Genomic DNA, 25,601 nt, shown 5'->3' on the forward strand with positions numbered 1-25,601 from the left:
CTTTCGACGTCGCATCTCTGATTACCAACTATAAAATTTGCTTTATTCTTTTTTCAACAGTCGCTTGGAAAAAGTTATCGATTGTTATCTCCATGCGCTGCAGCAATGCGGTAAACCGGAAGTTACAAATGTGATGAAGGATCTGTATAGCGAAACTCTGGTAGGATTTTGCTGCAAGAATTCGGTCAACTGGCAATCGTCGCCGGTCAACTCGCAATCGTCGCCGGTCAGTTTCATCATCTGGGTGTTTGTGACAGCCGTCACGGCACTACGTTTATAATTCAATTGAGGATCGAGTTTGAAGTATAAGTCAGGAATATTCAACGTCAACTAAATCAGTTTCGTTCGTGTAAATGTAACCGCTGATTTATTGCAAAGCATTTAAACTCTTTGTGATATTGATAACTTGGAACATATAGAGCTGGGCGGGGACATGAAGCTTTGAGCATAAACAAAAGATATTATTTTTATAATTTAAGTATTAGTTAATTAGATATGTGATCTTTGGCAATCAGTCCTATAGTTAGCATTATATCAATTTTCATTAATAACGTTATAAAATTTTTTAAATATGAAAAAAGGGCATAAGACGGGATACTCATGAACTTTGGTTATCAGCGGGTTTTGCACAGTTCACATACATTCAAGTTTAGTACAGTGGCATACAGCTAGACAAATGGTCACAAACGCACAGTATCTCTGTATTTAGTCTACGAATATGGAATGGGGCAAGATGGGATACTGTTCGACACTTGAACTATTTTTTATTGATATAAACATTTTCTGTTATTACGATTTTTTGAAGACCGGTCATTTCGACTGATTTGGACAGAAATAGCATCGACTTAACTTCGGTAATTCTAGTGTTAAACAGTATTGCCCCGTATTGTCCCGAAGTAGCTGATTTGAAACAAAAAAAAAAAATGCTGACAGAGATATAAGCAATAATTGAAAAATCATTGAATTTTCGTTCTTTTGTCCAGCAGCGAAAGAGCGTCCTTCATCTATAATGCGATTTGCTCCCCCCGCCCGTTTTAACCCTTCAACCATTGCCGATTAGTACAATTACAAAGTGAATAGTGCTCGTGATTCGCTTTCATAAATAAGAACGTGGCTGAAGCTAGCAGCCAGTATTAGCAGTCAAAAGTTTTAATGGTCATTCGAATAAGATAGTCAAGTCCAAAAACCAAAAGTTTGTGAAATGCCTTGAACCCCCAATACTTTTATAGAATTATGAGGATAAAACTGAACTGTATTTTTCTAATTACAAAAAGTCTAAAAGGCTTGGCTGCTAACTTTGACTGCTAGCTTCAACTTTATTAAATAAGAAATGTGTTATTTATGATAGAAAGTGCCTGCGAAACTTGATGTATTGCCAAAATCAGAAAGTCATGTAGAATTTTATAAATCCGCTGCTGGAATAAAAAAATATGTGCTTGTATATTAACTGCAAAAACGCAACGATTCACACATGTGAACTTGGTCTGATGAACAAAATCAAAGAATAATGCGGTGTTCAATTAATTTTCATTCCGAATATTTACTTCAAATATTCGATGCACGTGTCCCTCTGTAATAAGGAAGTAAGTGCGGATCGTCTGGGGTCTGACGATATGATGCGGTACACAAATGCGATACAATTGAGGGCTTTGCAAAAAAAGAAAAGGGACTAAACGAAATTTTGCCGAGTAAGTATTGTCCAGTACAATTTTTCACAACAAATGTCATATTCGTTGGAATTCGTTTCTACTTCTTTATACCGCGAATGTAGATTTTCTGACCTCGTCCTGATTTATGAACTCGTTCACAAGTTCCTCCAAACCTAAGTCTTCAGCGTCCTCATTATAGACATATAGCAGAGCTGTGGAGTCATGAGGTCATTGCTTTGTACTGCTTAGATAATTCTTCAATCTCTTCAATGTAAAGAAGGACGTTTCGCACGTATATGGTGATACAGGTACTACCAATAACGATTTTATAAACTCGCCTAACTCGGAAACAAGCTCACGAATGTCAGCGTTCTTTTTGAGAAAGTAAACGACGTCCTTTATCGAATGTACTCGAATCTTTCGTTGCGCGAGAAGGTCCAAAAACATGTCTCGATGCAGATTCAATCTAACAGAGTTTGGAATGAAATCCTCGTTCTGAAATTGCCGGTTATAACTATGCGTAAGTGTTTTAACGTCTACCTTTTGACCAATAACGAATGTTTCGCGTGTTGATAAAACTGACATCATGTAATTTTGCGAACGAACGGTTAATGAAGACAGAACCGTGTCGAAGATTGTGTAGTATACATTTCTGTAATAATCTTTGGGGCTGTGAAAAGTCTGCCCAGCACTAACGGAACTTGCATTACTCCAATACCTTTTGCGTGGGTGTTGAGAATGAGGTTCTCGAATGCCAAGTTCTTTAGGGCTAGGAATAATTTGGCTCCAGGTGAAATCAAACGTCGAGTCTCGCTTGACACGTAAGTTTTTCGTTACCGTGTTTACTATTCTGCGAGACTTGTTCATACATAATTCATGCTTTTGCAGATCTGCACTTGACTTTTCAATAAAATCAAAAATATCAATGGTCATGTTCAAAAGAAAGAAAAACTCGACAGAATTAATTCGTTCCAAGAATCCTGCTGCTTTTACCGAAGCGATGCTGTCAATTTCTTTGTCATTCATCATTGATTCGAAAAATTCCAGGGCAGCCGAATAATTTTCCTTTGTCCGCAGAGTCACCAGAGTCTTGACACTCATGCACCACCTGAGAATTAGTTTTACAATCGAACTTAGAAACGAAGTTGTCGAATGGGAAAATAAAAATGATGATCGGATATTACCTTGTAGGACAATAAGAAGTCAAGTTGGAGCCAGCTGCAGATTCGAAATTTTCAAATTGGGCCAATCGCTTTGGTGAGTTTCGTATAAAATTGACGAGATCCTTGACGAGTCCGACGAAGAGTCTGGCGCAAGGTAGGTCTTCTAGAGTATCCCGACTACCAGATTCAGAGTATGCGCTGACCAGTGTACGTATAAGGTTCGTGACGCCTTTCCGAAGACACGGCTTCGCAAGTCCGCAATTTTGCCGTGCTTGTATGAAATGCCGTTATAGAATTGTCCCATCAAACCATTGAAGGTAAGACCGTATCTTACGAAAACATTTTGCCTAATTTTCAACAAAGCCTCTGATTTCGGATCTTCTATCTTATAAAAACCGATGAAAATATCCCGAACAGTTAAATTTTCCAAAACAATTCTCATACGCATTGAGACTTGTTCAAATCTTGAAACATCGGACGTTTCATCCATTATCAAAGAAAAAGATCCTGCTGACTTTATCTGGTCCACTTTTTGCCGCAATACTTTATCACCCATACGCTCCAGTATTTCATTTGTGACGTCATGGGTCAACCAAGTGGACTTCTGTCGTTTCAGCCAGGAATCAAGTTGGCTCACGTCTTCGGATCTTGCTTTCAAAATCTGTACAAGATTTGATCTTTCGTCGTTAGCACTGCCATGCAATGCTAAACCTTTTCTACCCAGAATGGTGCTGAACATTTTTCCTAAAGCTGTGCGAGCGTCGATCATTGTCTTATTTATTTTGCTACTGGGCTGCTCAACCACGCTTGTTGGCTGGCTGTAAACTTGCTATCACTTGTCTGGCATTTTGATGCAGTTCGCCAGTTTCGTGTGCTTTTAGTGTTTTAGCTGCGTTTTTCCAAAGCCATCCTTCACAAACCTTTTGAGAGATGCCATGCGATTTCTGTCGGTTGAAAGCTGTAACCTTTTTTCGTAGACTTTGGTACAAACAGAGAAGAAGGCTTTTCCGGTAGAGTTCTTGGTCAACCATGTACGATAAGCCCGCCAACGTAGAAATGGTGGTGATAATTTTTCCTCTATGAAGAAAAGAAAATTATTTGACGTATAGGTTTTATTCTTGCTATACCGTCATTGATAACTCAGTCATAACGGTTATCTCTGCATATGATTTCAAATACAATTATTCTAGATGACAGACTGATGTGGAATTCGGTATTTTTTGATATTCGGTGAAGGAAAAAAGACAAGATACGATGTAAAAAATATGAACTGACGATTTTCAACTTTTTCGATTCTTGGGTTAATTATTGGAAAAGTCGGTGAAGTCCGTGCAGAAGTAGAGGCGTGCAGGCTGCTTGCAGTTGCACTGGTCGATGGGACAGCATGACAGACTGCAGCTGCTACATCACTTTCTTCGTGTATCTTATTCATACTTGAGTATTGGCATTTGCGCGGGTAAAATTACACAACAAAACACGTATACATGAGACAGACATGTTACTATGAAAAGCTGCGGAAAAAGAATTCCGGTCGTCAGTATTATCAGTTTGGCGAGTCCGCAACTTCTCTCATGATTCATAATGGGTGTGTTTGTCGTAGCGCAGGCTTTTTATAACCTTCCCGATAAGCCTTGGTGATGCCGGTTGGAATAGCGCTAATTGTACCAAGTAACAAAGATTCATTAATTCTAACAAGCACGTTGCATGTCAGCCAACCGCAGAAGTAAAGACGCCGGTTTCTCGCGTTCGGCCATTGAAAATCTAAGCGATTGCAGGTTAAAAGCTCATCTCTGGGTTGGATCAATTGCAGTGAAATGGACGACGGCGTTTCAAAAGCTTTGTAACTTCAAAATTAAGATGAGCGGAAAATTTAAGGCGGAATAAGCCAACAAGGAAAAGACCGCGTTCGATTCTCGACCAATGAGCGTTTCTTTTTATTTTGATTTTTTATAATTAACTTACAAAAAAGCCAAAAACAAAATCGATTTCTTGTAGTTCGAGAAAAAACGAGCATCATGAAAATATTTACGTGCAGAACTGCTTAAACCTTGTGACAGCATGCTCAAACGCTAAATGTAATTACAACAAACTGAATGTTTACTTTCGATATAATGGATGGAACTCTGTGAATAATAAATTAATTTGTTTTAATTAGTGATGACACAAATCAAAGTCTTACTAATATTAGGGTTACACCTCCAGTACGAATGGTTCAATCCCAAGTACAAGTTTCAGACAAATTGAGCTCTGACCCGATTCTATGGTCATCACACTTTGAAAATCCAGTATCCTTGCGTAAAAATGACCCGTTTTTCAATAGAATTATCAAAATATTTTTTCGTTTACGGAACTTTGAAAAAAACGAGTTCTTTCTTTTTTACTGAAAAGAGCGTTGCTTTTTCAAAAGGCTATTGCTGACGATCTATCCGAAAATGGATTCAAAATTTCGAAACATAAAACTTTTTACACTAAAAACATAGTGGTTCATATTTTTTTTCCTTCGGCAAGAGATGCTGAAAATTTTAGGTAAAACATCGATCGATAAGGGAGTAAAAAATTCATCAATGTGTTTCACGTAAATGGTAGGGCTTAGAGGCCTGAAATTTGGAGGACTTTCATATCTCAATACGCATGATGGTATACCGCAATTGCAGTTAAACCGAGTTTTTCGAACCCGACGGCTTACCCATAATTAATCGACGGAATCGGCCACATAGAGTTCTATGCCTTTTTATGTAAATAGACGTTATTTACCACTATCTTACCAGACTTTTACTGTCACATTCAATTCCGGAATGTACGTATGTTTTTTATTTTTCTTTCCGCATCATATCGTGACAAACGTGCTTCTGCCAGAATAAAGGAATTCTTCAATTTTCGAAAACTTGACAAGCGAAAATGTTATTACAGGAATGACAAGTTTTCGAGAATTTAAGAATTCGCGCATCCAAGCAACGGCAGTTGAAACACTCCATTATTAAATTTAATAATTTGACGATACGTTAGTCACGATATGACGCTGGCAAATTTTTTTTTTTTTTCAATTACATACGTACTAAAGTAAATGCGTGAGGAACAGTCCAGTCAGATAGCGGTCCGTGTCACGGAGCGGAAAGGAAAGAGAATGAGTCGTCGGCAAACTTTACTGCGGGCGATAAAATATTGCGCGTGGAAGTTACCATTGCGATTTCGTAGAAGACATGCCATTTCTTTATTTCTGCGTGAAATCAAAATGTATCGAAGTTTCTTCGAGATACATACGAAAACTGAAGTTTTGATTCAATTCCGACGTCTTCGTCATACATATACATATACACGTATACAAATTTTATATGCCAATTGAACAGCATTTAACATTTCACCCTGAAATAACTTTTCACAAATATTCATAACGGACAAGTACGAATTTCGTCAAATACGAGGCAATTCTAATAACTGCATTATTCGTGCAATATTGAGAGAAGTTATGTATGTTACAAAAAAAATTCAGTCCGTTGAAACAAAAAAAAAAATAAATAAATAAATTATAGATATCCATGTTCGCTTAACTACAAGTTTTTTTCTAATATTCAAATAAATAAGTATCCCAAATGATAAAATAAATTGCAAAATTCTTATGCCGTGAATATATTTTTTTTCGTGTGTCTTGTTTTCAGAATAATTAATTTTAATTTTAATATAAGGAGCAGAAAGTGGAAAATCCGCTACGTAATCAATCTCGTGTACAATACAACTTCGGAATATTTTTGGTGTCCAATAGCGCTGGCGTTGACTAAAGATACAGATCGAGTGGCGTCGAAACGAAGTTCATCCGTATCAACGAAGATCGAGTCACATAGAAGCGTACGGCCTGCAGGCTATTTGAAGCAAGAAAAGTTGGGGTGCTTGGATGAGCTATCACCCCGACAGCTAGGTGTCGCTAGTGGCGCCTTTGCTCGTGGCCCACGCTCAGTGCTCTATACTAATGCGTACAGTGTCGGTGTGTTGGCTCCGACCGGCAAGTTGGGGTGATCGTGCTCTCTATTGTCGACCGACGATAGAGCCATCTTGCGGATTTACGAGTCGCGGAAAGTTTTGCTTCGAGTGGCCCATAAGCCGTACGCTTCTATGTGACTCGATCTTCGTGGTACGTATCGATCATCCCCAAGTCACCTCCATGAAGGCAACTACTATGATCCTTGCAGTAATGTAGCAGCAGTTGCCTATAATATTATGCAGTGAGTACACACTTAGTACCATATTTCTACCTCACTGAGAGGGAGGGAGTTTAAACCGATAAAAGTAGCGGTAGAAAAAATTTGCAAGACATATAAGACAATAATTCTCAGTACTGTTCGACGTTTTGAAGAATATATAATAAATATACGCTCCTACGATGTATACTTATGGTAATTAATTTATAACTTGGCCCTCAAACATGATATCAAAAATCCATGCGAAGGATTGTTCGAAGTGATGAACTTGGAGTTCGAATTACACTGATATTCCGCCAAAAATACTTAAGGACGTTGCCTACTCACGGCGGAACTGCTGCTTGCAGACGTTCACGTGGTGCAAGTTTTCTCCGTCATTTATAAAGATATCGAACATCTATTAGAAGCATTTTGAAGGCGAAGGAGCAATCTGTGTCGCGTATTTTTCCGAATTAAAATTTTTTTTTTTCAGAGTCGTAGAAAACAGCACTGAAAGTGAGCAAAGTTCCCGTTGTAATAAAACGAGAACGAATGTTTTTTTTACGATTCTACGAAATATACGACACAGATAAATCCTTCACCTTCAATTTAGGACTAAGAGCAATAAAATCGAACGTAAAAGTTGCGAGAAAACTTGCACGTGCTGAAGCATGAAACATCGGATTTTCGCCGCAAAAAGCGATTGCTTGCTAGCGCCATCTCTGGCTTAGGCCGCCCGCCGTAGGAACTAACGGCCGTAGCAGCAGTCTGCATTTGACATGTGCAAACCCGTAATTGGGTATTTGCATGATTTTTATATTTCTTAACTTTTGATGTTTTTCGATTCTATAAATTTTTTTAGAATTTTTGAAAAAAAAATATTTTGTTTTTGTTTATAAGTATTTAAATAATTTAATAAATAAAAAAAAGGCAATATTTAAATGAATAAGTAGCTCCATCTCGCGTATGTGACGTCACAATGCTGAATTTTTTTGAAATTTTTAGCGCCAAGTTCTCCTGTAAGCACGCCGTACGTGTAATCAGCTGTTGCTCTGTGTTGTGATTGATGAAAAGAACGTCTGATAGTGCTGTTTATTATAAACTAAAGTTATTAAATTATTTAATATGTCATTAAAAAACGATTTTTGTTGGTGTATAGTACCAACTTGTAAAAATACTCAAACTAATGCTTGCTTAACATTTTTAGTATAATAACATTGACGTGATCATAACCTCCACACAATTATCCGTGTTAGTTAAAAAAAAAAAAACACCACACAAAAATTGATTTCTATTTTAATTATTTTCACCGAAGTCTGACATTAATTATACAATGTATCAAACTTAAAGTTTAAAAAACTTGCTTAAAATTTTTTTAGCGCTAGAAAATATTGTACATTACTCTTTGTGGATTCAAATAAACGCGCCAGTAGCAGCACAATGACGTCAAACCAATCACATTCCGTTTTATGTCACGTGACTTTTATGTGATTTAGGACCACTTTTATTTATTAAATTATTTAAATATTTATAAACAAAAACAAAATATTTTTTTTCAAAAATTCTAAAAAAATTTATAGAATCGAAAAACATCAAAAGTTAAGAAATATAAAAATCATGCAAATACCCAATTCAAACCGCGAGCCAAGCGCGTTATTCGGTGTGTTCTTCGTGAATAAATATTAGTAAAGTATCTAAAAATCCTTGATAAGTGTTCATCGGTCATTCGCTATGACTAAGATAAGGAAAGTGTTGCGGAAAAATAAGAAAAAGGGCCAGGGTTGGAAAAATTTCGCGGCTTATCAGCGGGAGAGGTTGAGGTAAATAGAATGGCATCAAGTTTGCTTACATAGACTTGGTGGTTTTCATTTTCAGACGGACTAACTACCATGCACGTTTTATTAATTCAGAACACCGTAATTTCCTAACAATCTCGTCAAATTATTATGAACCGTCCCTTTCTCAATGTGTGTTTTTTCAACCTATTCTTCCGAAAATCATTTTCCATCTTTCGTCGACTCACGATTACAAACTTACCGATGACTTTTACCGCACACTGATCTACCTAACTGACGATTTGATTGTGATATTTGACATCAACTGGCCAAGGTCAATGCACAATACACTAATAAATTGAAAACATGACGTGCTATCGAAGACATTGTTGTAGCGTAAAGTTTTAATGCCAGCAACGTCCGGTACGCTACATTCACGTTTCGACATGAGCCAATGAGTTTGAATATTGTTGGAATTACGAAGAACGATGTACGTCTAACCATTTTACGCTATTGTCGATCCATTTTTAGTAATTGCAATGCAAAATCAATTTCTTCGGTTTACTCTAGTTTTTTAGTTAAACAAGGCTGTAACGTCAATTTATCGTTGTACGAGCGTTGAATTTTCGCAACAGTTACAAGAAAATACAGTAACGGTGATCGTAATGAGAAAGAATAGTAACGGATACCAGACTTCCCGGTAACAGCTAAAAAACTAGTTTTCATTTTGTACCTAGAACTATATTTTTCTATTGTGGTAAAAAATGAAATAGTTAAGGACTGAGCGGAAAACGAAACTAAAAATTCCTGACAGTGCACGGTCGAACTTCTGTACGGTGACAAGTGCATGAAAAAAGGGGAGAAAAATGTCCTTGACGTAGTTGACGGAATAATAACTTCGTTGAGGAACTTCTCTGACCATGACAAAGAAGATCCCGTAAAAAGTCGGTGAATGTCTGAAAAAAGATCACTGTTGACCGAATTTCATATCCCTGTAATATTCATACTTATCTTTTTTTAACATATGGATGATTAACGACATTCTCGACATGCGATTAGTTCAACCGTCGCGAAATGTGTGAGGAGAACAGTGGAAAGTGGATTTTGATGAATGCCTAAACTTCGCACACGCGTGGTTGACGTAACAGACATATTTTTTTGCTCACAGAGTTTGTTAACGGCCGCGACATGTCGGCGTGCATGACGGCGTGCGAGGAGAAACTGAAGAAATGTTTCATCCAGCACTTCATTCATTCAACTATGAAGAAGGACGCAATTCCAAATGGGATAATTGGACTGTTGGACATGGTGTTGAAACAGGGAGCGTGCAAGTAGATTTCACTAGTACCGATTATTCTTCATGCTAAACTTTTGAACCAACATTTTTTCCACCTGACACGTTTAATCATCAACAGCGAACAAGAAAGCTTTCGCCAATGCACTGTGAAAATGAAGACGATTTTTCTTGACCTTGGTGAATTGTTGAATGACTGTGAAGATCTTTGAGAGCTTCAACGATGCCAAAACATCTGTAGATGGGTTGTTTACTTCATTTTACGATGTGACGAGAATACCGCTGTTATCAAAAATAAGTTGATTTTTATACAGCACCTTGTTGATAGTCTTGTGAGTACACCGAGCTTTAGTCGGTTCACACACACACAAGAGCATGGATCATATATATAAGACAATTCCTATAATTGAGCAGTCAGTGTACAGCGGTCAGTCGACCCAGCCAGACGTTAATCGATTGTTTTGAGTAAGGAATTATGATCACTCATAATCGATAAAGCTTAGATATTTATAGTTAATTAGTCTTAATTAATTACACATGTTCTAAACATTGCATAAATTTCATCATGCGGTGTAATCACTTACGCGCGTAATCTTCGAGCGTGAAAATTCGTCTTGTGATTATTGCGGATTATGGACAAAATTTATTATTGACAAACCTTATTTTTTCTGATCTTCTTGACGATTTCTCGCATGGAAAACACCCTCTTTACCCGATCGTCAATTAGCAAGTGAGCAGTGTGAGTATCAACGTGTCAGAAACCACGTGTAACTGATGCGTGGTACTGTTTCACAGATCGCCGGTATCATAATTCACGATCCTCAAATCCAGTTGCCCACGATTTGAACATGTAATTCAGTCATTGCTGGTATAATATTATTATGCGATAATCGCAGTTTGCAGAATTGTTGTAGAGTTGCTAATTATGAGACGCACTGACAATGAGCTGAAAACTCATTAGGAGATAAAATGACGCAGGGTAATTATAATTATTTCGCTTGTGGCACCAGATCGACAAACGAACAGGACCTTTCATTCAGGTATCTGCGACACGTTTTCGAAAATTCGACATCCAAAATAATCCTGAGGCACGATATTGTCCTGTTCAGGTGTCGATTTGACGTCTTAAGTCGCTATTCGAACCTCCTGATTCTAATTAAACTAAATCAGTGTAGATACTTTCCACATCTCTGCTTGTCGAGCTGGATTGTGTAACGAGTTAATAATATTTACATTAAAGTGTGGAAATTAACCGTGCCGACCAAATACCTTATCTTAGTTCTTGGAATTGCGACATTCTGATATCAGCACTATACGGGAAACCGCAGTCTTTGCGACTTCACCACGCACAGATGCATGTACGTTGTTGGTGTTTGGCATTTTTTTTTTTTTTTTCATGTGTACGATGGCCTCGCGACAAAGATTGGCTGTAAATTCTCCATGGAATTCAATTACACGGGATAACTTTGGTTATTATACTTTCCGGGTTCTTTTACACTTCGAATGTTTTTCTTCGCGGATGATATTGCTCAATTTGATGTTGATATCATCAATTCAATGATGCATTACACCGGTCAATAGTGGTTTTGTTGTCATTGATATTTGAATGGTCTTTGAAAGGTTTGATGTCAACGATCGTAGGAGCATGCGTAGTTTTTCTAAATTGGCTCTAGTTTTTTATTTTATCAATATTTTTATATACGATTAAGAGAAGCAATTTTAGTAGAAAATATAATAATTTGTTGTTCTTGGCATGAAAAAGAGGAGAACCACATTTAGTCAAAAGGGAAGCAATTAGGGTGTTCCAAGAACAAAAATTCTTTTCTTCAAACGCGTATCAAAATTTCAGTACAGCATTTCTTCTCATGCAAATATGAGCTTTTAATATTGACTTTTTACACACTAAAAGCTATGATTGTACAAGACGTGATTAGGGTTTCGTATTACCACTAAAAGTAAAGTTGGTCTTCATATCTACAGCCGTTGAATAATACATGCGTTGCACCGAAAATATCTACAAGTGGAAGCTCGCTGCCGATTACTGATACCTACGATACGCCAAGATGAGGACCTTCAACGTCCTGACAACTTTTCTTTTCACTGGTAAGTCAGCGCACCGAATAATTATACGTTTTAAGCATATTATTTGATTCCTGATTCGATCCACGAACATCGTTTTGACCTTGTCATTGTGGAACGTTTCTAAAATATAATAACACAGGCAAAAATGCCGAAACCATTGACTGAATTGCAACTAGAATGGCTGGTAACGTTTTGGAACGTAACGCAGTTATAGAAGTGTCCAAGAAGAAATATCAACCTTTCCCTACTGTTCCAGGGATTTTGTGCCTGACCTTCGGACAAAGAAATGATTCAGCGGCGAGTATCGTATATAGAAATGCACTACAGGTCGTGAGAGATGTGGTTATGAGGGTGACTAATAAAAGCATGATCAAAGACCTGGGACTAATCAAAAACTTTACGAAGGAAGCGTGCTCAACGAATGGTCAAACCTGGAAGGAAGAAGAAGCAACGAGCAGCCTAGAAAACGCCAAACAATGTATCCACGATGTATTGGAGTCGAATATGAAAACCGCCCACGAAACGTACAAAGGCAGTTCCCACCTGGACACTGCTATTGAGCACTACGTAAGAAGTCATTGTCCAAGCAGAATAACTCTCGAAAGATGTATGAAAGAATATTCCAAGTCCTTCGAGCATTGCGTGGATTCGCAACAACTCAAAACTATCGAGATAATCGGTAAATTTTCAACATCCACGCTCGAATTCGTCTGCGAGAATGACGCCAAGATGTTTAAGGGTCAGTATGTGTCATTTAGTTTATCTAGTCATGCGAATGCGTCGTTTTCCGAATCGTTCAATTGCATTTTAAATGGTTGAGTCTCGGCTTCGTCCTGCGGAAGTTTGTGTTTCGTTATTTATCAGTATACTGCGGCATACCACCGTGTGATACGCAGTGAGCAAATTTATTTATATCGCATCAATATCATCTCAGTTTTCCTAGATAGTGTCGAATATGCTCCCAGTGTTGGAACTCGCATACACGCGATAAACAATCACCCGTGAAACTACGTTAACGCGTATTGAAATTTCATATTATTTGCAGATTTGTATATCAATGAAGGCGAGAAATGTTATAATTCGATTAACGATCCCGACAAATGTTGGCCTGCACTGACTACCGGAATCAATACTTTAGAAACTTACAATTTCACTCTGGTTTGGAATGACGCAACATGCTCGTAAGTATTACCAGTATCTTAAAAACGTCTCTCTGATTAGAAAGTCTTTAGACTTGTCTTACTTTCATTTTCGCAGTAAACCAAGTGTCTCATTTTCACATAAACAGTTGAATAAGTCGAGAATATGGACCGAAAATCTTTCAATAATACAAATACCAATGCACAGTTTTTATCTCACATAAAGATGCAGGTTGAAGATTTCGATAAGAATACGAGAGAAACTCTGCATACATAGTTTCAATCGAACGGAAGTAACAGTTTTCAAATTTTGAAAACTAGTTCAAGTACACCAGCACATCCTTTTTTTTGGTAGGGAATCGAAACTTTGGTACGACCTTATTTTTCGACCTGCAGTACCGTTCATGATTTGAAGATGACTTTTCGAAGTTTCAAATCTCAACGAAAAGTTATAGGTCTCGGGTTAAAGTAACGTAATCAAATGATTGCTACGGCATTTGAAATAGTTTGATGAACCGATTTCATTATGCGTCTCTTAAAAGATGTAGACTCTTATCTCCCATTACAATTAACTTCTAATTAATAGGGAACTGAAATCCGCCTACAATTGCATCATCGAAAAGATACCGAACTGTAAGAGCCATCAGATAACTGTAACTTTCGCGAGAGGTCTATTCGACGTGTATCTGGAAAACTTAGGCTGCAAGAATTCAAGTAATTCATCGACTAAGCCAATTCGGACAGACGCATCCGGAAGACCAATTGAAAAGGAAGAAGAAGAAAAAGAGAAAGAGGAGAAGCTGAAAATGGGAGAAAAAAAATCAACTAATTCACAGACATTACCAGTTATTAGCATCAGCGCTCTCTTCTCGACTACAATCACCCTGACGATCCGGTCATGGAACGTTTAAAACTCTTATTCAGAAAAAAATATATTTCTAACACGCAACACAGTGTTTCGGCAAAGTAGCGATGTAACGCTTCAAGTCGAAGTATTGTATCGTACTCCTTGATCTTATTTCACTCGCTATTTAGAATCGTCCTCAAACATATACATACTTACTCACACTCTTATTTTTAGTATCATCCATGTATTCTCTCGATTGCGTCAAAGCTCAATTGCCTTTTTGACCTCTAGCGATACGGTTCGTATGTGTGTGCAAAAATACAGCATATCTTTCGTTCGTTAATCATCAATTGTCTTCAATCATCATCCCGATACACTCACTCCTATCCTCTACCACCAATTCACGGACCCCACGTCAATAGACCAGTATCTATCGCTATCTCTCCAAAAACATTGGTATAAACGATGTGTCGATGACATTTTCACTTTAGTAAAAAAGTACTACACAATTCACTGTTTGCACTATAAACAAGGAATAGCTTGATTTTCTTGGATGTATTTGCTAGAATATACGGTATACATATTATATTGTATGAGAGTAAGAGAAATTCAAACAAGAGTGTATGCCTCTTTCCGTAATCCCCATGTAGGTGTGTGTCGTGTGAAAAAAGAGAGAGAAACGCGGGCATGAGATCAGGTGTGTGCCGCGTACCTCACTTCTACTTCTACTAGCGTTAGAAATCATGTATTACCGATTGTGTCTCTAAATTACTATTTTTATTCATTAAATATTTCTCAAAAGTACTAGTGATTAATGATCCTGGTGTCACTGAACGTAATTGGTACCGCAAACATATGTTATCACGGGGATATTTACGTTATCGTTCTATTCATCCAAAAACTTACCAAGTTAGTACCGCTGTAGCGTATTAATTGATATGAGATGTCCAATGACTTCTGATTGTAAGTCGGTAATTGGAGTGAATGAGAAATAAAAGAAAATAGAATCTTTCTGTGAACATGATAAAGTCGTTCCGAATGAAGCAAATTAAAAGATAATGTTAATTAATGTTTGGAGGACTAATGTGTCTGTGGCAGCTTCACACCAATGGTGAGCCTCCGCAGCTTTAACGAACGAAATGTTAACTTGCGATACGATGACATGTTGAACCAAATTCTAAGATACAATGATTTTCTGTTCAGCCGTCGATTATATGTATAGTTTTGTGTAAATATAGCGGTGTCGAGTTTAATGCTAAATAACAAATTTTTTTTTAATCTACGATTTATTTTTATCAGTTATCCGCCTCGTTTTTTTTTTTTGTTGAATCGTTTCCTGAATTGCGTGCGATCACGTGTTTAACATGCATTACATACATGTTGTATAATATGATTGGATTAAATATTGAAAAAAAAAAATAAACAAAGACATCGCTTCATTTAGAACTGATATGGAATCGAAAGAGGATTAGTTAACGAATATTTACCCCGAATTTCATGATTTTATCGACGGTATAATTGTAAGTATCAAGCTAAACGCCGGATGCTTCGGCGCATCGAATCTTATTACAAAATTTGATTGAAAATGAAAACGCAATGAAAGAATTCCAACTGTCTGTATATGTATAGCAGTTTGAATTAGTGTTTTGGGGTTATGAGTTATGGGTTATCTATCGATGTATGTAACACTCTTAATTTTTGCTGGCATGGTTGAGAGGTTGGGACGGGATAGAGTGGGTCTCTTCATCGCAGCGACTCCCACGTGGTGAGACCTGGGTCATTGATGGCAATGTATTCAGTATGTATGCGCGATTCTAGATCGACCCACTCAAGAATCGAACTTTTGGGTCGAGAAAATAGATCTTTTGTATCGATACTTTACTAATCGATTTTTTCTAGAATCAGTTCCAAGTTTGCAAGGATCGGATTAGGTTCTTCAATCCTCAATTAAAAAAAGTTTTGAAAGTTTATTTTGGCGTTCTGTATTTTATGGATAACATAGGTTTGAGAATACAAAAGAATCGACCAATTTCTAGCGCTTAATAAATCTAATATCACGACTAATAAAAAAAGCTTCCCACCTAGTCGGCTGGGTTTGCGTAATATGTATATGAGAACTATTGCTGTGATAAACAAATATGACCCAAAGCAAACTATTGATAAATATCAAAACTGTTGAATAAGTAATACATTTGTGTGACACGATTCTAAATCTCCAATATAGACACCGGTTTCCAGTTAAACTAAAAAGTAAAAATAACGATCAATCTTCCAAAGATCAATCTTTCGTATCCGATTTTTTGGATGAATAGGTTTTTCCAAAATCAATTCGAATCGATTCTGAGAATCGATCTTTCGCTTGAGATCGCCCATCCCTAGTATTTAGTCATGAACTAGCTAACTGCTGTTTCGGGTAATTTCTCTTGTCATATTTTTCACTTTACTGCAACGAGTTATGCAATAGATCTCTCGAAAACACGAAGATCATTCAATGATTTCTGTAACTTGTTATTATTTGTATAAGCAATAAATATTTGAAATAATATGTATACGTGCCAACATCGCCTTGGATAAACGTATCGTAATCTCATCAACCACGCGAAACTCATACAGGCTTCCAGTTATTTTATAGCTCAAAAATTATGGACATTAAAAAAAAGAAGTTTCGAACAAAAGATGTGGGGAATACATTGACCTTCAAAAATGTACGACAGCATTTTATTCATTAATCCAATATTATAAGAGTTATCGGCCGAGATAGAAAAACTCGTTCATTCAACGAGCCATAAAACGTAGACGGTAAGTTTTACAAGAGAATTTCTGAGGAACAAAAGATGCAAAATGTTACTCTCCACAATAATGGTCTGAACAACTTTTGCCCTAAAATGCATGATTTCTGAGATATCGACCAAAAACGTTTATCGAGATTGCGCCTGAAGCCTTAATCTGTCAGCATTTTGTGTTTTTATACTCAGTAAGTGACCCCAAATATTACAAAAAAAAAATTGGATCGGAATTTAGTGCGAGGTTGAGCCCAAAAAACATTTATTTTTACCGGCTTAACAGCCGTCATCTGTCTTTAGCGGAATGACATGACAAGACGAGTTTTCTAACTTTTCAAAGATGTTCAAACGATTTCGTCTTTATGTGAAAGGTATTTTGAGCTTCGCCATCGTCGACAGTAGTCTCCGAGAACAAGAAGAGCCGCAGGAAATTTCAACATCGGTTTCCTTCGCGGTACTGTTCATGAACATCATTTACCCCAAATCCAAGGATCAAGAAAATGACGCCGGGTGGAGAAATTCGGGCGAGGTGTTACGAGAAGGGAGGCTTAGAGATGCTTCGCGGTTTTGAAACTTGTACGACTGACCAGCTCAAACGGTGCATCAAGAACTTGAAACCCGTGATCGACGTGAAAGTAAATACCGAATGGTACAAAATGCCCAAGTACGCGATCGACTTGATGATCAACCTCATACTGAGAAAAATTTCATTTGTCGTAGTACCTATAAAAATTCAGTAAAACAGGTATCGTTGGAGAAACTGTTTGAATATTGTTGGAATTACGAAGACGGGGTACGTCTAACCATTTTACGCTATTGTCGATCCATTTTTGGTAATTGCAATGCAAAATCAGTTTCTTCGGTTTACTCTACTTTTTTAGTTAAAGAAGGCTTTAACGTCAATTTATCGTTGCGCGAGCGTTGAATTTTCGCAACAATTACAAGAAAATATAGTAACGGTGATCGTAATGAGAAAGAATAGTAACGGATACCAGACTTTCCGGTAACAGCTAAAAATTAGTTTTCATTTTGTACCTAGAACTATATTTTTCTATTGTGGTAAAAAATGAAAATAGTTAAGAACTGAGCGGAAAACGAAACTAAAAATTCCTCACAGTGCACGGTCGAACTTCTGTACGGTGACAAGTGCGTGAAAAAAGTGGAGAAAAATGTCCTTGACGTAGTTGACGGAATGATAACTTCGGTGAGGAACTTCTCTGACCATGACAAAGAAGATCCCGTAAAAAGTCGGTGAATTTCTGAAAAAAGATCACTGTTGATCCAATTTCTTATCCCTGTAATATTCATACTTATCTTTTTTTAATATATGGATGTTTAACGACATTCTCGACATGCGATTAGTTCAACCGTCGCGAAATGTGTCAGGAGAACAGTAGAAAGTGGATTTTGATGAATGCCTAAACTTCGCACACGCGTGGTTGACGTAACAGACATATTTTTTTGCTCACAGAGTTTGTTAACGGCCGCGACATGTCAGCGTGCATGACGGCGTGCGAGGAGAAACTGAAGAAATGTTTCATCCAGCACTTCATTCATTCAACTATGAAGAAGGACGCAATTCCAAATGGGATAATTGGACTGTTGGACATGGTGTTGAAACAGGGAGCGTGCAAGTAGATTTCACTAGTACCGATTATTCTTCATGCTAAACTTTTGAACCAACATTTTTTCCACCTGACACGTTTAATCATCAACAGCGAACAAGAAAGCTTTCGCCAATGCACTGTGAAGATGAAGACGATTTTTCTTGACCTTGGTGAATTGTTGAATGACTGTGAAGATCTTTGAGAGCTTCAACGATGCCAAAACATCTGTAGATGGGTTGTTTACTTCATTTTACGATGTGACGAGAATACCGCTGATATCAAAAATAAGTTGATTTTTATACAGCACCTTATTGATAGTCTTGTGAGTACACCGAGCTTTAGTCGGTTCACACACATACAAGAGCATGGATCATATATATAAGACAATTCCTATAATTGAGCAGTCAGTGTACAGCGGTCAGTCGACCCAGCCAGACGTTAATCGATTGTTTTGAGTAAGGAATTATGATCACTTATAATCGATAAAGCTTATTTATGGTTAATTAGTCTTAATTAATTACACATGTTCTAAACATTGCATAAATTTCATCATGCGGTGTAATCACTTACGCGCGTAATCTTCGAGCGTGAAAATTCGTCTTGTGATTATTGCGGATTATGGACAAAATTTATTATTGACAAACCTTATTCTTTCTGATCTTCTTGACGATTTCTCGCATGGAAAACACCCTCTTTACCCGATCGTCAATTAGCAAGTGAGCAGTGTGAGTATCAACGTGTCAGAAACCACGTGTAACTGATGCGTGGTACTGTTTCACAGATCGCCGGTATCATAATTCACGATCCTCAAATCCAGTTGCCCACGATTTGAACATGTAATTCAGTCATTGCTGGTATAATATTATTATGCGATAATCGCAGATTGCGGAATTGTTGTAGAGTTGCAAATTATGAGACGCACTGACAATGAGCTGAAAACTCATTAGGAGATAAAATGACGCACCATAATTATAATTATTTCGCTTGTGGCACCAGATCGAAAAACGAACAGGACCTTTCATTCAGGTATCTGCGACACGTTTTCGAAAATTCGACGTCCAAAATAATCCTGAGGCACGATATTGTCCTGTTCAGGTGTCGATTTGACGTCTTAAGTCGCTATTCGAACCTCCTGATTCTAATTAAACTAAATCAGTGTAGATACTTTCCACATCTCTGCTTGTCGAGCTGGATTGTGTAACGAGTTAATAATATTTACATTAAAGTGTGGAAATTAACCGTGCCGACCAAATACCTTATCTTAGTTCTTGGAATTGCGACATTCTGATATCAGCACTATACGGGAAACCGCAGTCTTTGCGACTTCACCACGCACAGATGCATGTACGTTGTTGGTGTTTGGCATTTTTTTTTTTTTTTTCATGTGTACGATGGCCTCGCGACAAAGATTGGCTGTAAATTCTTCATGGAATTCAATTACACGGGATAACTTTGGTTATTATACTTTCCGGGTTCTTTTACACTTCGAATGTTTTTCTTCGCGGATGATATTGCTCAATTTGATGTTGATATAATCAATTCAATGATGCATTACACCGGTCAATAGTGGTTTTGTTGTCATTGATATTTGAATGGTCTTTGAAAGGTTTGATGTCAACGATCGTAGGAGTATGCGTAGTTTTTTCAAATTGGCTCTAGTTTTTTCTTTTATCATTATTTTTATATACGATTAAGAGAAGCAATTTTAGGTGAGGAATTTGATTTTTAATTTTTGAAGTTTATTAAAAAAAATGCTATTGATAGCTTCAGTCTTACTTCATTCAGACAAAAGTCAAAAAACTATAGAAAATGTAATAATTTGTTGTTCTTGGCATGAAAAAGGGGAGAACCACATTTAGTCAAAAGGGACGCAATTAGGGTGTTCCAAGAACAAAAATTCTTTTCTTCAAACGCGTATCAAAATTTCAGTACAGCATTTCTTCTCATGCAAATATGAGCTTTTAATATTGATTTTTTCAATTTCCCATTTGAATAACTGTAAAAAAAAATTGAAAAATTTTTGGATTTTTTTTTCCATCTCGCAAACGGCTTGACTTATTAACTATCTAAATACTAATTCTTATAGGAAATTGAACACTCTATAAAAAAGTACTGAAATCAAGAACACCCTGATACATCTGGCGTTTCGCGTACTCGGGGGTTGCCAGAACTGCCTTTTCATAGACAAGGGGTTTTGAGCCGATCTCTCCGATTTGATTTTTTTTGGTAATATGTCGTAGTAGACTGAAAACTAAGCCATACGTGTTGTTTTTTAACTGCCATTTAACACTTTAAAGTAAGACGTGTCAAGCAGCGATTCACGTCTTCGGCTGTGTTCGGTCTTTGTCGACTGTCCTTGTACCGCTTGTATGTAAGCACTGATATATGTAAAGCTCAGAGGTCAACTTTGAGTGGGTCCGTTACAATACACGTAATGCAGTAATGAATAATTGATACTTACAATTGTTACGCTATTGCTGTAAAGGGACGTGACGTTAGAATATTGTTGACTAAATTTCCGTCGACTCAAGGAGACGAACCACAAAGTGGAATAAAAGTAGCTGTTGTACACCGCACAGTGTGAGAAGCTGAATTGTTATAGGAGATGAAGGAATAGCGCATTTTATACTATCGCTAATATAACGCGTATAAACACGATATTGTAAAATTAAAATTAGTCTGTAATTAATAACGCTGAATGTTTTCTCGACCTTATCTCGGTGCGTGTGAATAGTTCTCGACGTTTAAATCGATGAACAAGTCAGGAATTCAATTCATGACGTTTCGGGCCTAAGGGGGGCCCTAGTCAGAAATGTCAATACTGTCAAGGCCTCTTATGCGCGGTGAAATTTACATGGAAAGGATTCCAAGTTAATAAATAAATTTAAAAAAACCATCTCAAAAACGGGGGGTCCTTAATTAACATTCTATGTTGTCGGTAAAATCATTTGTGTCGTCTCTCATTCGTGAGGTAGCGAGTAGTAAACCTGGTTAAGTGACTGAATTTATAAGTAACGTCATAGTAATGATTCACGTTTCGCAAAGTCAGTTATTTCGCTATTTTAGGAATCTATGAATCTCTGAAATGGACCAAGTCATAATGAGACAAAGCAAGAAAATCATATTTTCAAAACTTAGCCACTTCAAAGTCACTGCAAAATTTCAAAATAGTAATTTTACCCTCCAGTGTTTCGTTACGCTAACGTTATTAACTTCAGCCTCATGAATGAAATGCCTACATGTTTTAATTTCCGATTTATTTACGACCTATTGTCTACGTGTTGGATCGCGGCCTGTTCAACCGTTTGGGCTTAAATTTGCGCGCCGCCCGCAAAGCGCCAGAATTTGTTCCAATTGGAGTGGCGACAACTCGCTTTGCCCGTCCACTCCCAGCGTCAGCAAACTACGTAAGCGCAGCGATTATAAAAAGGGTTGCCAGTTACAGTTTCCAGTTGATCATGAATAGGAGCAAAATCAGGCATTTTTGCATGGTTCAAACAACATAATACAACACCTACGGGCGAAAATTAAACGGAAAATTTAGAGTGAACGTGTTATGACATGGTTCTGTGATAGATGTAATTATTAACACCCATGAAAAGTTGAAAAGTGATAGGAAAAAATTGTCATCTGGTTATCCTTTCCACATAATGAAACCAGATCGTGATGACGTAGAATTGACGTGTAACTTCGAAATTTACATTCGAGATTCGTAGCGAAGAGACACATTTTTGACTTGTGTGTGAAGCTTGTTGACATGTGCACACATGTGCTGTATGTGGCTATTAATGTGAATTAAATTCACTTAGCCACTTTTGAACGGCGGGCCGTTCATTTTTGCTGATATGAAATACAACATATCATATTTATAGCGAGAAAAATTTGCTAGAGAAGAGTACAATTTCGAAATTTTCAGGCGAGTTGACACTGTAGTCAGGGCGGCTAGGTGGTCTAGTGGAGTGAGTCTCCGGTAAAGCATCTCTAGATACCAGGTTCGATTCCTGGCTCCGTCGTTAATTTTTCAACTCACCAGAAAATTTCAATGTTGTATTCTTCTCTAACTTCGGAATGTGCAATGAGGAATTCTCTGCGCGTACGGAAAAATTTAAATAACGCCGAGTCATTATACACGAGAAATGATGTCGTATACGCTGAAAATTATGATTGTACAATACGTGATTAGGGTTTCGTATTACCACTAAAAGTAAAGTTAGTCTACATATCTACAGCCGTTGAATAATACATGCATTGCACCGAAAACATCTGCAGGTGGAAGCTCGCTGCCGATTACTGATACCTACGATACGCCAAGATGAAGACCTTCAACGTCCTGACAACTTTTCTTTTCACTGGTAAGTCAGTGCACCGAATAATTATACGTTTTAAACATATTATTTGATTCCTGATTTGATCCACGAATATCGTTTTGACCTTGTCATTGTGGAACGTTTCCAAAATATAATAACACAGGCAAAAATGCCGAAACCATTGACTGAATTGCAACCAGAATGGCTGGTAACGTTTTGGAACGTAACGCAGTTATAGAAGTGTCCAAGAAGAAATATCAACCTTTCCCTACTGTTCCAGGGATTTTGTGCCTGACCTTCGGACAAAGAAATGATTCAACGGCGAGTATCGTATATAGAAATGCACTACAGGTCGTGAGAGATGTGGTTATGATGGTGACTAATGAAAGCATGATCAAAGACCTCGGACTAATCAAAAACTTCACGAAGGAAGCGTGCTCAACGAATGGTCAAACCTGGAAGGAAGAAGAAGCAACGAGCAGCCTAGAAAACGCCACAAAATGTATCAACGATGTATTGAAGTCGAATATGAATACCGCCCGCGAAACGTACAAAGGCAGTTCCCTACTGGATACTAGTATTGAGTACTACGTAAGAAGTTATTGTCCAAGCAGAATAACTCTCGAAAGATGTATGAAAGAATATTCCAAGTCCTTCGAGCATTGCGTGGATTCGCAACAACTCAAAACTATCGAGATAATCGGTAAATTTTCAACATCCACGCTCGAATTCGTCTGCGAGAATGACGCCAAGATGTTTAAGGGTCAGTATGTGTCATTTAGTTTATCTAGTCATGCGAATGCGTCGTTTTCCGAATCGTTCAATTGCATTTTAAATGGTTGAGCCTCGGCTTCGTCCTGCGGAAGTTTGTGTTTCGTTATTTATCAGTATACTGCGGCATACCACCATGTGATACGCAGTGAGCAAATTTATTTATATCGCATCAATATCATCTCAGTTTTCCTAGATAGTGTCGAATATGCTCCCAGTGTTGGAACTCGCATACACGCGATAAACAATCGCCCGTAAAACTACGTTAACGCGTATTGAAATTTCATATTATTTGCAGATTTGAGTATCAATGGAGGCGGTGAATGTTATCATTCGATTAACGATCCCGAGAAATGTTGGCCTGCACTGACTACCGGAATCAATACTTTAGAAACTTACAATTTTACTCTGGTTTGGAATGACGCAACATGCTCGTAAGTATTACCAGTATCTTCAAAACGTCTCTCTGATCAGAAAGTCTTTAGACTTGTCTTACTAAGTAAACCAAGTGTCTCATTTTCACATAAACAGTTGTATAAGTCGAGAATATGGACCGGAAATCTTTCAATAATACAAATACCAATGCACAGTTTTTATCTTACATAAAGATGCAGGTTGAAGATTTCGATAAGAATACGAGAGAAACTCTGCATACATAGTTTCAATCGAACGGAAGTAACAGTTTTTCAAATTTTGAAAACTAGTGCAAGTACACCAGCACATCCTTTTTTTTGGTAGCGAATCGAAACTTTGGTACGACCTTATTTTTCGACCTGCAGTACCGTTCATGATTTGAAGATAACTTTTCGAAGTTTTAAATCCCAACGAAAAGTTATAGGTCTCGGGTTGAAGAAACGTAATCAAATGATTGCTACGACATTTGAAATAGTTTGATGAACCGATTCCATTATGCTTCTCTTAAAAGATGTAGATTCTTATCTCCCATTACAATTAACTTCTAATCAATAGGGAACTGAAATCCGCCTACAATTGCATCATCGAAAAGATACCGAACTGTAGGAGCCATCAGATAACTGTAGCTTTCGTGAGAGGTGTATTCGACGTGTATCTGGAAAACTTGGGCTGCAAGAATTCAAGTAATTCATCGACTAAGCCAGTTAGGACAGACGCATTCGGAAGACCAATTGTGAAGGAAGAAGAAGAAAAAAAATCAAGTAATTCACAGACATTACCAGTTATTAGCATCAACGCTCTCTTCTCGACTGCAATCAACCTGACGATCCGGCCATGGAACGTTTAAAACTCTTATTCAGAAAAAAATAGATTTCTAACACGCAACACAGTGTTTCGGCAAAGTAGCGATGTAACGCTTCAAGTCGAAGTATTGTATCGTACTCCTTGATCTGATTTCACTCGCTATTTAGAATCGTCCTCAAACATATACATACTTACTCACACTCTTATTTTTAGTATCATCCATGTATTCTCTCGATTGCGTCAAAGCTCAATTGCCTTTCTGACCTCTAGCGATACGGTTCGTATGTGTGTGCAAAAATACAGCATATCTTTTGTTCGTTAATCATCAATTGTCTTCAATCATCATCCCGATACACTCACTCCTATCCTCTACCACCAATTCACGGACCCCACGTCAATAGACCAGTATCTATCGCTATCTCTCCAAAAACATTGGTATAAACGATGTGTCGATGACATTTTCACTTTGGTAAAAAAGTACCACACAATTCACTGTTTGCACTATAAACAAGGAATAGCTTGATTTTCTTGGATGTATTTGCTAGAATATACGGTATACATATTATATTGTATGAGAGTAAGAGAAATTCAAACAAGAGTGTATGCCTCTTTCCGTAATCCCCATCTAGGTGTGTGTCGTGTGAAAAAAGAGAGAGAAACGCGGGCATGAGATCAGGTGTGCGCCGCGTACCTCACTTCTACTTCTACTAGCGTTAGAAATCATGTATTACCGATTGTGTCTCTAAATTACTATTTTTATTCATTAAATATTTCTCAAAAGTACTAGTGAATAA

At 37.5% G+C, this 25,601-nt stretch overlaps 2 protein-coding genes across 6 annotated transcripts; both read left to right on the forward strand.

Moving 5' to 3' along the window:
• Positions 1-10,478: 10,478 nt before the first annotated feature.
• LOC124304000 (uncharacterized) lies at positions 10,479-14,937 on the forward strand. Of its 2 annotated transcripts, XM_046761908.1 has the most exons (6): positions 10,479-10,518; positions 12,034-12,156; positions 12,392-12,874; positions 13,181-13,316; positions 13,861-13,989; positions 14,101-14,937. In XM_046761908.1, exons 2-6 carry the CDS (start codon positions 12,117-12,119, stop codon positions 14,183-14,185), a joined length of 873 nt encoding a protein of 290 aa, XP_046617864.1. In that variant the 5' UTR covers positions 10,479-10,518; positions 12,034-12,116; the 3' UTR covers positions 14,186-14,937. The 2 variants fall into 2 exon arrangements, with proteins under 2 accessions (XP_046617864.1, XP_046617863.1); XM_046761907.1 differs by having other exon boundaries at positions 13,861-14,937.
• Positions 14,938-18,911: 3,974 nt separating this feature from the next.
• LOC124304007 (27 kDa hemolymph protein-like) lies at positions 18,912-25,590 on the forward strand. 4 transcript variants are annotated; one of them, XM_046761923.1, is made up of 6 exons: positions 18,912-18,966; positions 22,741-22,863; positions 23,099-23,581; positions 23,888-24,023; positions 24,559-24,686; positions 24,765-25,590. In XM_046761923.1, the coding sequence occupies exons 2-6, from the start codon at positions 22,824-22,826 to the stop codon at positions 24,848-24,850; spliced, it is 873 nt and encodes a 290-aa protein (XP_046617879.1). In that variant the 5' UTR covers positions 18,912-18,966; positions 22,741-22,823; the 3' UTR covers positions 24,851-25,590. The 4 variants fall into 4 exon arrangements, with proteins under 4 accessions (XP_046617879.1, XP_046617880.1, XP_046617882.1 ...); XM_046761924.1 differs by lacking the exon at positions 18,912-18,966 and adding an exon at positions 20,932-21,091; XM_046761926.1 differs by lacking the exon at positions 18,912-18,966 and adding an exon at positions 21,193-21,325.
• The last annotated feature ends 11 nt before the right edge of the window (positions 25,591-25,601 follow it).

Source organism: Neodiprion virginianus, chromosome 4, assembly GCF_021901495.1.
Source record: "Neodiprion virginianus isolate iyNeoVirg1 chromosome 4, iyNeoVirg1.1, whole genome shotgun sequence".
NCBI classification, from domain to species: domain Eukaryota; kingdom Metazoa; phylum Arthropoda; class Insecta; order Hymenoptera; family Diprionidae; genus Neodiprion; species Neodiprion virginianus.

Coding starts and splice junctions, on each gene's coding strand:
- LOC124304007 (XM_046761923.1), top strand. CDS start 22,824: ATGAAGACCTTCAACGTCCTGACAACTTTTCTTTTCACTG. Junction 22,864..23,098: donor GACAACTTTTCTTTTCACTG/GTAAGTCAGTGC, acceptor CTACTGTTCCAG/GGATTTTGTGCCTGACCTTC. Junction 24,687..24,764: donor CTTGGGCTGCAAGAATTCAA/GTAATTCATCGA, acceptor AAAAAAAATCAA/GTAATTCACAGACATTACCA.
- LOC124304000 (XM_046761907.1), top strand. CDS start 12,117: ATGAGGACCTTCAACGTCCTGACAACTTTTCTTTTCACTG. Junction 12,157..12,391: donor GACAACTTTTCTTTTCACTG/GTAAGTCAGCGC, acceptor CTACTGTTCCAG/GGATTTTGTGCCTGACCTTC. Junction 13,317..13,860: donor TGGAATGACGCAACATGCTC/GTAAGTATTACC, acceptor TCTAATTAATAG/GGAACTGAAATCCGCCTACA.